Source organism: Oryctolagus cuniculus, chromosome 14 (genome assembly GCF_964237555.1).
Source record: "Oryctolagus cuniculus chromosome 14, mOryCun1.1, whole genome shotgun sequence".
Classification (NCBI taxonomy): domain Eukaryota; kingdom Metazoa; phylum Chordata; class Mammalia; order Lagomorpha; family Leporidae; genus Oryctolagus; species Oryctolagus cuniculus.
In genome coordinates, this window is record NC_091445.1 from 44,704,354 (window position 1) to 44,716,653 (window position 12,300).

Sequence of the window (12,300 nt, forward strand, 5' to 3'; positions counted from 1 at the left end):
TACTTTCTTAAATCCATTAGGCACAGTTATAATATGTGAAAAGCCCCTTTTGGGGCTAGCTATTGGCCAAATAATAGTTTCAGGTAGGCAAAGTAGAGACAAGAATTGTCAACCTTGTTTATACTTGAAGGATTTTTATTATATATATGAAACATGCAAAATTTAACTTCTTTGCATATAAAATATTTCTTTACTTTTTGTTGTTGTTATCTGTTGAATTCCTTGCTCCTAGCTTTGGCCTGGCCCAGCTAGGGGAGGAAACCAGTGGATGGGAGCTCTTTCTGTCTGTCTATCTGTTTGTCATGTTCTTTCTGTCCCTTAAGTTAAAAAAATAATAAAAATAAAAATGTTTCACTTGTCTAAGGATGCACAGTGGAGGTTCATGGAGGGTGATCAATCTTGCCAATTTTGTTTATGAAGAAGATATATACACACAACACACAACAGGTATATAGCATATCTTTGGTGTTATAGTTTCACTGGACAAGGTAGGGGGTAATTAGGAAAAAGTCAAAAATTTTTCATTATCAGGGCAATAATGAAAGAAATTGTGAAACACAGTCTTAGGCATAATGGGTATTTAATAGAATGGAGCAGTTAAAGAATGTATTAGGGTACACAACACAATATTTGTGTGTACTCAATGTGAACTACTATTATAAACAACATAACAAGAGTGTGTGTTTCCTCAACCTTATTCCCTTTCTTCATAGAACAGCATCTCCTATACTGAAGTTGGTGGCCCCTTGAAGGGTCCGTACACATGTTCTTAGGCATGTCCAAGAGTCTTCTATGAAATCTGTTGTTTCATTTCATGCTTTCATTTTGATTATAATGTTTATTAGGATTTGTTTCATTTATTTGAAAGCGGAGCTACCTAGAGAAAGAGAGGGAGAGACAAAGAGAGATCTTCCATCTGCTGGTCTAATTCCCAAATGGCCTCAATGGCTGGGGTGGGCCAAGTGAAAGCCAGGAGTCAGGAGCCTCCTCTGGGTCTCCGACGTGGGCATAGGGACCCAAACACCCATACTGACCTACACTGCCCACGCAGGTACATCAGCAGGGAGCTGGATTGAAAGTGGAGCAGCCAGGACTTGAACTGGCACCCATATGTGGCATAACCTACTATGCCACGGCACAGGCTCGATGATCAACTTAAAGTGGATGTTCCCACAAAAAGAAATGATAAATATTTAAAGTGATGCATATACTGATAACTGATATAATAATTGCACATCACATATAAGTATTGAACTATCATACTGTACCCTGTAAATATGCAGTTATTATGTGTCAATTAACATTTTTTAAAAGTTAAAGAGAAGAAATTGTATCCTGGTTTCCTTTTACAACAGAATTCTGCCACAGATTTCATTATCCACTGTTCCCTTGCCTTAGAGGAAGGAGCTCTGTGTAGATGTTGGACTGACAAAAAAGAAAAAAAAAAAAAACAACAGACTTTACAATGTGAATGAGGAGCAGGAGCTTGGCAAAGCAGGTAAGAAGCCTCTTAGGATGCTGCATCCCATGTTGGCGTCCTTGGGTCTGAGACCCAGTCAGATCCACCTTCCTCTAGTGCACACCCAGGGAGGCAGCAGTGATCTCTCTAGGACTTGAATCTCTGACTCTCACATGGGAGACACAGATTGGATTCCTGGCTCCTGGCTTTGGCCTGCCCCAGCCCTGGCTATTGTGGTCATCTAGGGGATGAACCAGGAGATGAAATACTATACTTCAACCCCTCTCTGTTTCTCTGCCTTTCAAATAAATAAAATTTTTAAAAGTGCAAATGATGCAGTTGGACTAGTTGAGGAACAGATAACTGATGCGTCATCTTATCACAGGAGGGAAGGACTCTGACTACAGATGGAGGACAGTGGTGAGCAGAGTGAGTCCTCACCTGACTAAGGTACAGGATGTCCTAAAACCAAGAGGATGTTGGCTTTAGCAGTCAGTATTTAAGTTTTGAACAGCAGTTTAATCTCAGCAAAAATAACATCAGCTACCTTATTAAATTAATGCTGTTAATTTGAATGTTATGGGTTTTGTTGTTTTTGTGTTTGCTATTTTGTTTTAGTTTTATTGTTGAATTGGAGTTAGAGCATATGGAGTTTATTTCTGGTTTTCTACTGGCACATTGCTAAGCTTCAAAACAATAAAAACCAATATAATATATTTGGTGGTGCAAAGTAATTTTTTGGCCTTATTAAAGGGAATGTTTGTTTGACTCAGATTTGAGAAGTTGTGTCATGAGCCTATAGAATCTTAGACTAATTTGAGCTGCCAGGATCACTTAGTCCAGTCACATCCCGTAACACATGTAGATACTGAACATCCAGGGGGACAAGTAAAAACCCAAGGTCAAAAAAGCAAGGGAGTGGGGGCACTGTAGCACAGCAGGTTAAGCCTCCACCTGTGATGCCAGCATCCCATATGGGTGCCAGTTCAAGACCCGGCTGCTCCACTTCCAATCCAGCTCTCTACTAATGTACCTGAGAAAATGGCCCAAGTATTTGGACCCCTGCACCCATGTGGGAGACTGAAGAAGCTGTAGGATTCTGGTTCAGCTTGGCTCACTCCAGCCATTGAGACCATTATGGGAGTGAACCAGCAGATGGAAGATGCTTCTCCCCTCCCCTCCCCTCCCCTCCCCTCCCCTCCCCTCCCCTCCCCTCCCCTCCTCTCCCCTCCTCTCCCCTCCCCTCCTCTCCCCTCCTCTCCTCTCCTCTCCTCTCCTCTCTTCTTCCACTCATAACCCAGTCACCTCTCAAAGGCCCACTTCTTTATATTACCACATTGAGGGTTAGGATTTCAATGTCTAAATTTTGAGGGGGACATAAACTTTCAGTTGATTGTATGTATCATTGAGCAGGAGACTATTGCAAAACAGTGTTTCTCAGCCACATGTAAGAACTTTATTTTTTCATAACTTGTAGCTTGAACAGTTGTCTGTGAAATTATTTGTTGGTTATTGCATTAGTTTTCTATTGAGGCATATTAAATTATGAAAAATTTAACAGCTTAACATAAGTTACATTCATTATCTCACAGTTTCCTTGGTTCAAATGAACTGAGTCTTTGCTCAGAGTCTTACAATCAAGGTATTGTCCAAGACTGCCTCATCTCACGCTTGGGGTCCTCCTCCAAGGTGACATGGTTGTTGGATGAATTCATTTCCTTCTAGCAACAGAACTCATGGTAGCTTGAGCTCCAAGACCAGCTGAGGGGGACTCTCTCTCTCATCTATTGCCTCTTCTAAATTACTTACCTTATTAAACTACACAGGAAATCTACCTTTTCAGCAAGCCGACCCTTTAAGATCTTTAATAAGATCTGCAGAACACCCTCCCAGAGGCCATCTCCAGGTCCTGTCCACACGATGAGGGAGGAGATGATGCAAGGATGTGGGACCCAGGGTGCATCTTGGAGTTCTCCCCACTATAATCATCAGGCACTTCTCTCGCTGGGCAGTGAGGTGTGGTCTATGTCTGTAGACTTACAGGTGGCTTCCAGAGAACGTGTATCTACATCAGTGTGTATCATTTTTGTTAAAGGTTGTGACCTGTAGAAACCTTTATCAACATTGTTGGCCTCTACCCTCTAGATGGCAGTAGCACTCACTGCCTCAGTTGTGACGCCCAAAAATGATAGCAGACATTGCCAAGTTTTGGACTGAAAAATCATCCCCAGTAGAGGAAAAAAATGCATTACGAAAGTGAAGTGTACTTTCTTTTGTTTTTAAAGAAGGGACTTACTAAAACAGGGAGTTTGTTTTTTGAAGGGATACAACTATGTGCAGTCAACACTCTCATGCTCCTCTGTAATGTATGATTCTGAGATTTACTTATTTCTTTTACTGCAAAATGAGTAATTGAGAGTTTCAAATAAAAATTAATGTGGTAGATGTGTTGCCCACATGTACTTTCTTTTTCATGTGTGTTCCAAGATGAGATTATGCTATCACATTTAACTGCATTTTATATTTGGTATGAGATTATCTTCAAGCCATACTCTAGGAGGAATTCAGTTCTATCATAACATGGGGCAGATATTTCCCAAAAGATATCTGATGCAAGACTTAATAAACTTCATTCTCGATATTATAGCTTCTTTCTTGGAAATAAGTGATGTGTCTTGGTTTGGAATTGAGTGGAAGGCACAGCCCAGTTCTGAAATTATAAAAATCAAAGCTATTCATTCCTGTGTTCCGCAGGCAAAGGCAGCTCAAGCATCTCATCCGACGTGAGTTCAAGTACGGATCACACGCCGACCAAAGCCCAGAAGAATGTGGCTACCAGCGAAGGTAGGCATCTGGTCTTCATTAACTCCGCCATCCCTTCCCAGAGCTGGCTGTTTTTGGAAGGCAAGCTGTGAAGTCTTAGTTCTGTTCTATTTAGTGTAAGCATAGGAGATTATTAGAAATGAGAGGGAAAAGGAGCTCCTGAGTTTCTTTTATGTTACACTGTTGTTGTTGCTGTCTGTGAAGGCTGATTTGATAGCATTCAAGTATCTCAATTCCAAGGCAAATGCTATTATTTTGTGAAAATATGTATAGGCTTACCTAAGTAAAGCCTTTTGGTAGTATGTACCTTTGTTTAAGGAAGGAAAACAGCATGATTGTAAAATCCTTCTGCTGCCATTGACTATTTCTATAAAAACTTTCAAAATAGGTGCATCCGAAATTTGGGATTGTGACAATGGGATGGTCACACTCATATAATATGCAGAACTTGAATTAATCACCAATTTTTGGGAGTAGGAAAAGAGGTTTATTTAAAGATTAAGAAGTCCTGTCTTTTGGATGAAGAATGGTTGGATTGATATTCGTGATAAAGTAGTCAGTATATGTAGAAATATATGTTGGAATTCAGTTGCTTCCTAATCTGTAAGAAGATTTTCAGGTATTATTTGAGTGTGGAATTAATTGTTTCTATGATAGTAATTTAGTGGAAACTTGACCCCGTCATAGAACCAGCTCCCTTTTTTTAATGTTAAACACTATTAAGTGAATTTATTAAGAAGTGTTCTTTCTAAGCTAATTGTGGACCAAATGTCCAGTGTAAACATTAATGCCATTTTTAATGAAAGACTCTTAGTGGTCCAGTTGATTTTCATGACATTGTACACAGCTGGCTTTCCTAAGGTGTTCAGGATGTTGTGGACGTGCATTTCCAGTGTTTGCTTCTGAGGCTTAATTTCTGCTGCTGGTTGCGTTGGGAAGCATGGCTCTTTATATTTGGAGGCATACTGATGTTGGCCTTCAGAGTTCTTTGATTTCACTTGATCTGCATTATGTTTTATGTATTAATGATGACGGTTTAGCTGTGCTAGATGTCTTCTTTTTGGAAACTCTCTGACTCAGCATGTTTCAAGTAATACAGAACTACCTTCTTTGGACAGACTAATGCATAGGTGGTGTTTACATTGAGATCCTATTCTCTTGTGTTTAAAGTCTTGGCATTGTTTGATGCATGTTAGCAACACTGTATGGCAGATGGACTGGAGTATTTCCCTCAGGGCAGCAAAGTGCTTGCTTGCAACTCAATTTTAATTTTCTGCCTGTTAATTCAAATATGGGCATTAGACCATTCTTAAAATTCAGTTAAGGTAATGTGCACATCTGGTTAATTGATTCTAGACTTTAACTTCAGAGGCTTCTATACTTAGCAGTCAGTAGAAATCATTTCAATTTAATAAAGTGCCATCCTCCCTAGTTAGAAGCTGGAGTTCTGTAAGATTATCACTTATATATACCATTACTTTACAGTCTCCCTTGTCACCATGGTTTGTTCAATTTGTGCAGCTATGAAAATAGAAAGTTAAAAATCTGTTAAATCATCTCTGCCTTTTGTTTTTTGAAAATAGAAAATGTGAACCTGGGTGAGCTTTCCTGCAATAGGTAGGGGAAGGGAGGGTTAGACTTTGTGTATTTGAAGATGCCTGCTTTCATGCTTCCCTAAAATGCACTATAAGCCTTTATATTTTCATTTCATTTGACTTTTCCTTTAGGAGGACATACAGGCCAAGCTGCTGTCTTACACGTTTTTTCTCAACACATCTTTTTATTATTCTGGAGGTAGAATTAGAAGAGAAAATAGTGGTGTTCATTTCAAAACTGATTTGTAACAACTGGGCTAAATTAATAATGGAATTTCCTTCCAGATCTCAAGTGGAAAGAACCTCATGTCTGAGAAAGTTGCTGTTCACTTCCTTGCATAACTGAAACATGTAAAAAGTGTTAACTTCGCTATTTTTGTGTGCGAACCCATTTTGTCATGTTTTTAATCATTGAAAATGTAAACTATTAAAACGTAAATTAGATGTGGGTATAAGAATGTCCCTCAGGGATGTTCCCTGCATTACTAGTTAGTTTCATGTTATCAAGCTGGTTTTCAGGATGGAACTGGAGTGGCAGTGTTAAGTTTTTCCATACTCAGGTGATAGAGGCCACAGTGCCTCCATGGACCATTCGGGATGAGTGATTAGGATGGCACATCCTCTCGCCTCCACAGGGAGGTTTTACCAGATGGTGTTTCTACCCACTGGGAAATACCCAGGTGACCACTGTCTGCAACATATCTAGCAACAAACCAGAGGCTAAAACCAGACCACAGAAAGGCACATTTTAAAATTCTTCCCTGGTTTTCCTCCCACTGTTTTTTTAGAACTACGTGTAACCTTGGTTACTAAGAAAATGTCGGTTGAGTAGTGCCACATTCCAGAAGTTACTGGATTGTGGTGATTAGTCCTGTCCTGGATTTTATCTTTGGGTTCACCGGTACTGCCTATGACGGTCTGAGTTATGCTGATTTTTGGAAAAGATACATATCATACAGGATAATAGTCATTGCCCAAGCAGACTTTGAACAGCATGGCCATGGTTGTAAAAGCTGGGTGGGAAGCGTTTTCAATAATGTTAAGCTTTTCTTGATGGCATGCACAGGGAAGGTGCTACATTGATTTCGCAGTTGTTGTTGTGGTTGTGTGGTTGTTGTTGTGTATGTATATGCATGCATGTGTGTGCATGTGTTTGTGTCTGACCTCTGAAAGGTCGTTAATGGCACAAGCAGTGACCTATGCTAACAAACATGTAGTACCACTCCATGCAATGCATGCCAGCGAGTAGAAGACATGGGGGTAGATGCAGAGGAAGGGCACTCACTAAACATGCACTTGTCTTGGGAAAGGGCATTAACTGTAAAGAGACACATGGAACCTTTCCTGGGAGATACCAATGTTCCATAATTGGCTATTGGTAATAGTTGCATCACTTCATACATTTACTGAAAAGCATCGGATTGTATGCACACAACAGGGTGTTGGGGGAGCTGTCTTGTCTGCATGATCTTATATTTGTATCTAAATCATCACAAACTAGCCTTTGAAAATGCTGTCTTCCTACTCTGAGAGATCGTGAGCAGTAGTCAGAAGACCTGCTCAGGGAATGAGGCTTAGCCAGTGCAATATGTGGAACTGATTGCCTGAAAGTTTTTCCTAGGATGCTCTGGCTGTGGGGTCAGAACCAGCTGGACAGTGACCGCAGCGAGGTCCTGGACTGCTTTCTGTAGTCTAGCACGTTGTCCTTGCTTAGAACAGACTCACCACAGTAGTTTCCCATGAGGTTCTGGAAAACATGAGAGATTTTAGTGCCATGAGTTTTCCAAGCGTTATATTTTCTCCTAGCCTTTCCTGGATAGCTTCGAACCTCAGCTCAGATTTTATGAGCACAAGCAAGCACCCTACCATGATGATAGAAGTGTCACATTTATCCACTCCAGCAAGTCTGTTTCTTTGGCTTTTGTTTCTTTGTCTGTTCCTCCTGTCTATCCAATGTCCCAGGGAATTTGCTGTGGATCAGAAGGCTGTTCTTCCCCATGCATGGTGGGCACAGATGGTGATAAAATTTGGGTTTAATCCACATGAAAATGATAATTTTGACCCAATGGGAGTGTTCCATCCCAGAGTTTCGTGCGAAAGTTTGAGGCTCTAAAACCCCACCCCTTTTAAGAAATTGCAGAGCTTTCTCCCCGATAAGTGGTATAGTCTTATTTTATAGCCTATTACATTTTTTGTGACAGTTTAAGTTTCTGATTTCCTGACACTGTAGGGGGTTGTGCTTCAAGTGTAGCAAGCTGGAAATTTTCCATTTTCCCCAACATAATCTGCATTCCAACATTGTAAGACGTAGCTTAATTCTTTCCAGTTGTGTTTCTATTCTTTCTCTTCCACTGTTTCCAGTCTTTCTCATCCATGGAAAGAATGGCCTTTAACCATCAGGGGTGGAAGTCATGTCGAAGTCATGTCTGACCCATGTCTGGCATAGAGCACAGGGCCAGTGGCCTTTGATTGGGTTGGATCATGGAGAAACTTCGTAGAGTAGCTGAGCATTGTCACCTTTTAAAGGGCTGAGGCTGTGAGGATGTGGTCATAAGAGTGACAACCCAACCATGCAGTCTTCTCTGGAGTTGGGGGAAGGTGAAGCAGTTAGTTCAAAGTCAGATTTAATTGGCTGAAGGAGTTTGCTCCATGCAGCTGGTCTTCAAACATACTAGAGTTCAGGTATTGAACTCACTGACAGCACATATTTTGGATGTGATAGCCAGTTTCTGCATGTCGGTTATTAAGCAGGACGACCATGGAACTGGAGGCTTTTGAGAACTCTAAAGGGCTTTTCCATTTTTCTGGTCTCATACACTCCTTTTGCAACTACATATCATTGGCCCTGAGATTTTCTCAAAATATGTCACATCTAATAAAATGCCAAGCTGGAGTTTGACACATTATTGCTTTGGTAAGAGTTGGTCAAATTAGAAACAAAAATAACTTTTTTTTTCCAGGAATATGTTTGCTTTCTGTACACAGGGTTACTTAATTTTATTTTGTCCACCTGATTTCTAGCTCTCTATTTGGAACCAGATTCGAGAGTAAGGCAGGCTATTTAGAAGAGTGTGAGAAGGCTGTTGGATCCAAATAGATGCTAATATTCAGGAAGAGGAGAGGATGTGCTTTAAAAAGTACAAGGGTCTTAACCTACTTGATTTAATTAGTTTGTTATCTGGAAATACAAATACTACCTTTAAGTCAGCTCATTACTGTATGTAGTCTTTCAATACATTTACTTACCATCACATTGCTGGAGCCAACCTTTAGCCTAATGACTAAGATGTTGGTTAAGATGCCCACATCCCACATTGGCATGCCTGGGTTCAATCTCTGGCTCTACTCCTGACTCCAGCTCCCTTCCAATGAGACCCTGGAGGCAGTAGTGATGGCTCAGATGATTGGGTTCCTGCCTCCCACGTGGGATAGCTAGATTGATTTCCTGGTTCCAGATTTTGGCCCAGTCCATCTTGGCCATTGCAGGCATTAATGGAGCAAACTACTGGGCAGGAACTCTCCCCACCCCCATCTGCCTCTTTATTCTATCTCTTGGCCTCTCAAAATTAAAACAATAACAAAAACAAAAACTACCAAAAAACACTTTTTGAAACTGCCTGCTTAACTCCTTGAAAGAAGGTCATTTTAAGTGTTTCATTGGAGGCATGTGAAATGAGTTGATGTATAAAGAATTTGTGGTGATATTCTTTCCATGGAACCTAAAATCAGTCGTTTATTTATACAATCATGGCTTCTCATGTTTTCAGTGCCCAAATTAGACCAATTGTAAACTGAGTTATTTTGAAAATGCCCAGGCATCTGGCTTTGTTTTATTCTCTTTGTCTTCCTTACATTGTTTTCTCTCTGCTTCTTCAGTGCACTCTACATCAAATCCCCATGAATCACTTTAGGAGAGGAAAGAGAATGCCTTTATCTCAAGGTGGATTATCTTTCTCAAAATTCATCTTTTACTTACTAACAAATTCATGAAACATTTTGAGGACACATAATTTTAAGCTTTTACCAGTGTTTTTTGTGAGTTTTTTTTTTTCACATTTAATCATGTTCATCATCACATTTCTCCTGAGAAGTAGGCATAAATATTCTCATATAATACTTGGAAAGTCAGAGAACCAGTGTGTCCCTAACTCATGTGACATTAGTAAGTGGCAAAGATCGGCCATGATCTCTGATTTCTGACAAAAGTTTATTCTTTGTGATTGTTTTGTAGTTAATATGAAGAACAGCTGAAAATTTTATGCTAATTATATTTTTGATATGTAAGTGCACATAACTTCAGTATTTTATTATCTTCATAATCAAACAAAAGATGAGGCTTATAACTACATCACTTGGACTTTCTTCTTATCTCTTCCAAATTCAGGATGCTTGCTTCTCTTCATGGTCAACATTATCCTAGATGTGCAGTTGGCTTCAATACACTCAAGCATTTGCAAAATCTTCTTTGTAGTTTTATCCCTTTCCTAGAAAATCAGTTTCATTTATACCCCAAAGCCTTTCTGCTTCCTTGCACACAGGAGTCCTTGACCTTCTTATGCTGTGTCACTCTGTAGAGTTGGTGCTTGTCACTTGTTAAAGACAGTATGGTGGATTTTGGGAACATTCACTATGTTTGCCAGAGCACTATTGCAGTGGAAAACCATGCTAATTGTTGTTATAATATTCTATAAAAGCACACCTTGATCATGCTTGTGAGAAGTGTTTTTTCCATTGCTTACTCATAATTGTGTCTACATTGCCAATATTATACATGGAAACACCTGCACGATCCATATAGCATCTCAAACTTGACTTTAAATTCTTAGTTATAGAAGGCAAAAGTCAATACTATGAGCTCTTTTTATCCTGAACTGTTAGCTTTCAGGTTAACCTAACTGTGCTCCCAAATGTATTACATCAGACAGACTTAGTGTTTGAAATTGGTATTGGAGTTGATTGTGATACAGAATCAGTATACGTAATACAAAAGTAATTAATAGTTATTTTACTTGTTTTTCCTTTAAAATTGAGCCATGCAGTTTTTCTTTGATTGGAAATACATACAAGTACAAGGTATTGATCTCAGAGCATGGATCTTGGGAAACTGGTAGTATGCCTTGAAGCAGTCTATTGCAACCAAATGAAACTCAACCCATGACACAAGGAGAAGTAAAGTGAAAATGTGTAACACAGGAAGAGGAGTAAGAGGTAAAGAACCAGAGCAATAAAATGACAGTGAAGACATCTCCCTAAACCTAGTTATAAAATGACATCTCTCCAAATTGGAAGGCTGAGTAGGGGGCTTTTGGGGAGGTGGAGATAATTCTGAAATAAAAAATGTAGTGTCACAAACTTCTATTCTGTGTATGAGGAAGGTGATGACTGATTATTATGTGGATTTGGTTTTGCTTTTAAAAATTAAAATTTTAACTTCCTCTGAAAATGTCAGAATCATTTAGGAAAGCTTTGCAAGGCTTTATCTGTTAAAGTGTAATGTGCTTTGTAATTCATTGAATAATTAATTACTTCACAACCAAGGTGTTTTTATTGTTTAACCTACAGTAAACTAGGCAACTTTTGAAAAACTACATCGATTACATCTAGAAATTTGGACACGTTGTAGATTCAGTGTACCAATTTCATAAAGAAGTCAAATTTGCATCAAAGATTAAGCAGTGAAAAGTTTATCAGCTCCATATCCATAAAATTGTGTCATAAGCCTAAAAATGTATAATAAAATCCTAAATACCATCTCAGAACCAAGTACAAGGCTTAATTTCTTTAGGGAATTATCTTCTGAAATGGATCATCCAGAATGGCCAAAATGTCATTTAATAGTCTCAGAAGGATATTAGACCTGCCTCTCTCTCTCTCACTACATGTATATCCTAAAGTAATATTTAATTGAAACATCCAGCCACTCAGTACTTTGTGCAGAATTGGGAGAGAGAAAATTTCAGACTTCTTAGCTTAATTTCATGACTCAAAAATTCTATATTTATTTCTTTCACCTGATTTGCCATTTGCAAAATAGCTAAGTAATTGAGGTACTTCATTCATAGGCATTCTGGTTCATCCAAGTACAACTAAATATGTTTGTAATGAAGTCATGGATTGTTCACATCAGTTATTTCAGTAATTTAATTTAATGGGAATCTATTTAAGGATGCAATATGTATTTAAATGCATTTATTTATATTTATATTTACATTTATGGGGTATTTGTATTTATAGAGGCATTTGTAATCATAGGGGTAAAAAATGTACTTCAGTAAGAGGTCACAAACTGGTAGCACAGGGTAATCTGTCCCCTTGGATGTGGTTTCTTCTCACTAAAGAATTTTCAAAAAGTAGTCTTGGCTTAAATTTAATGATTTAATTGAAGCAGATCCCATGCAGCTCCTCAGTGTTCCCCTACAGTCT

At 39.0% G+C, this 12,300-nt stretch overlaps 1 protein-coding gene across 2 annotated transcripts in view; it reads left to right on the top strand.

Annotated features, from left to right (window-relative positions):
- Positions 1-12,300, top strand: part of FBXL7 (F-box and leucine rich repeat protein 7) — a 441,392-nt gene that overhangs the window by 129,053 nt on the left and 300,039 nt on the right. For both annotated transcript variants that reach the window (XM_008262077.4, XM_070056603.1), the window contains exon 2: positions 4,214-4,303. In XM_008262077.4, the coding sequence (XP_008260299.2) occupies positions 4,214-4,303 (90 nt within the window). The remainder of the gene's footprint in view (positions 1-4,213; positions 4,304-12,300) is intronic.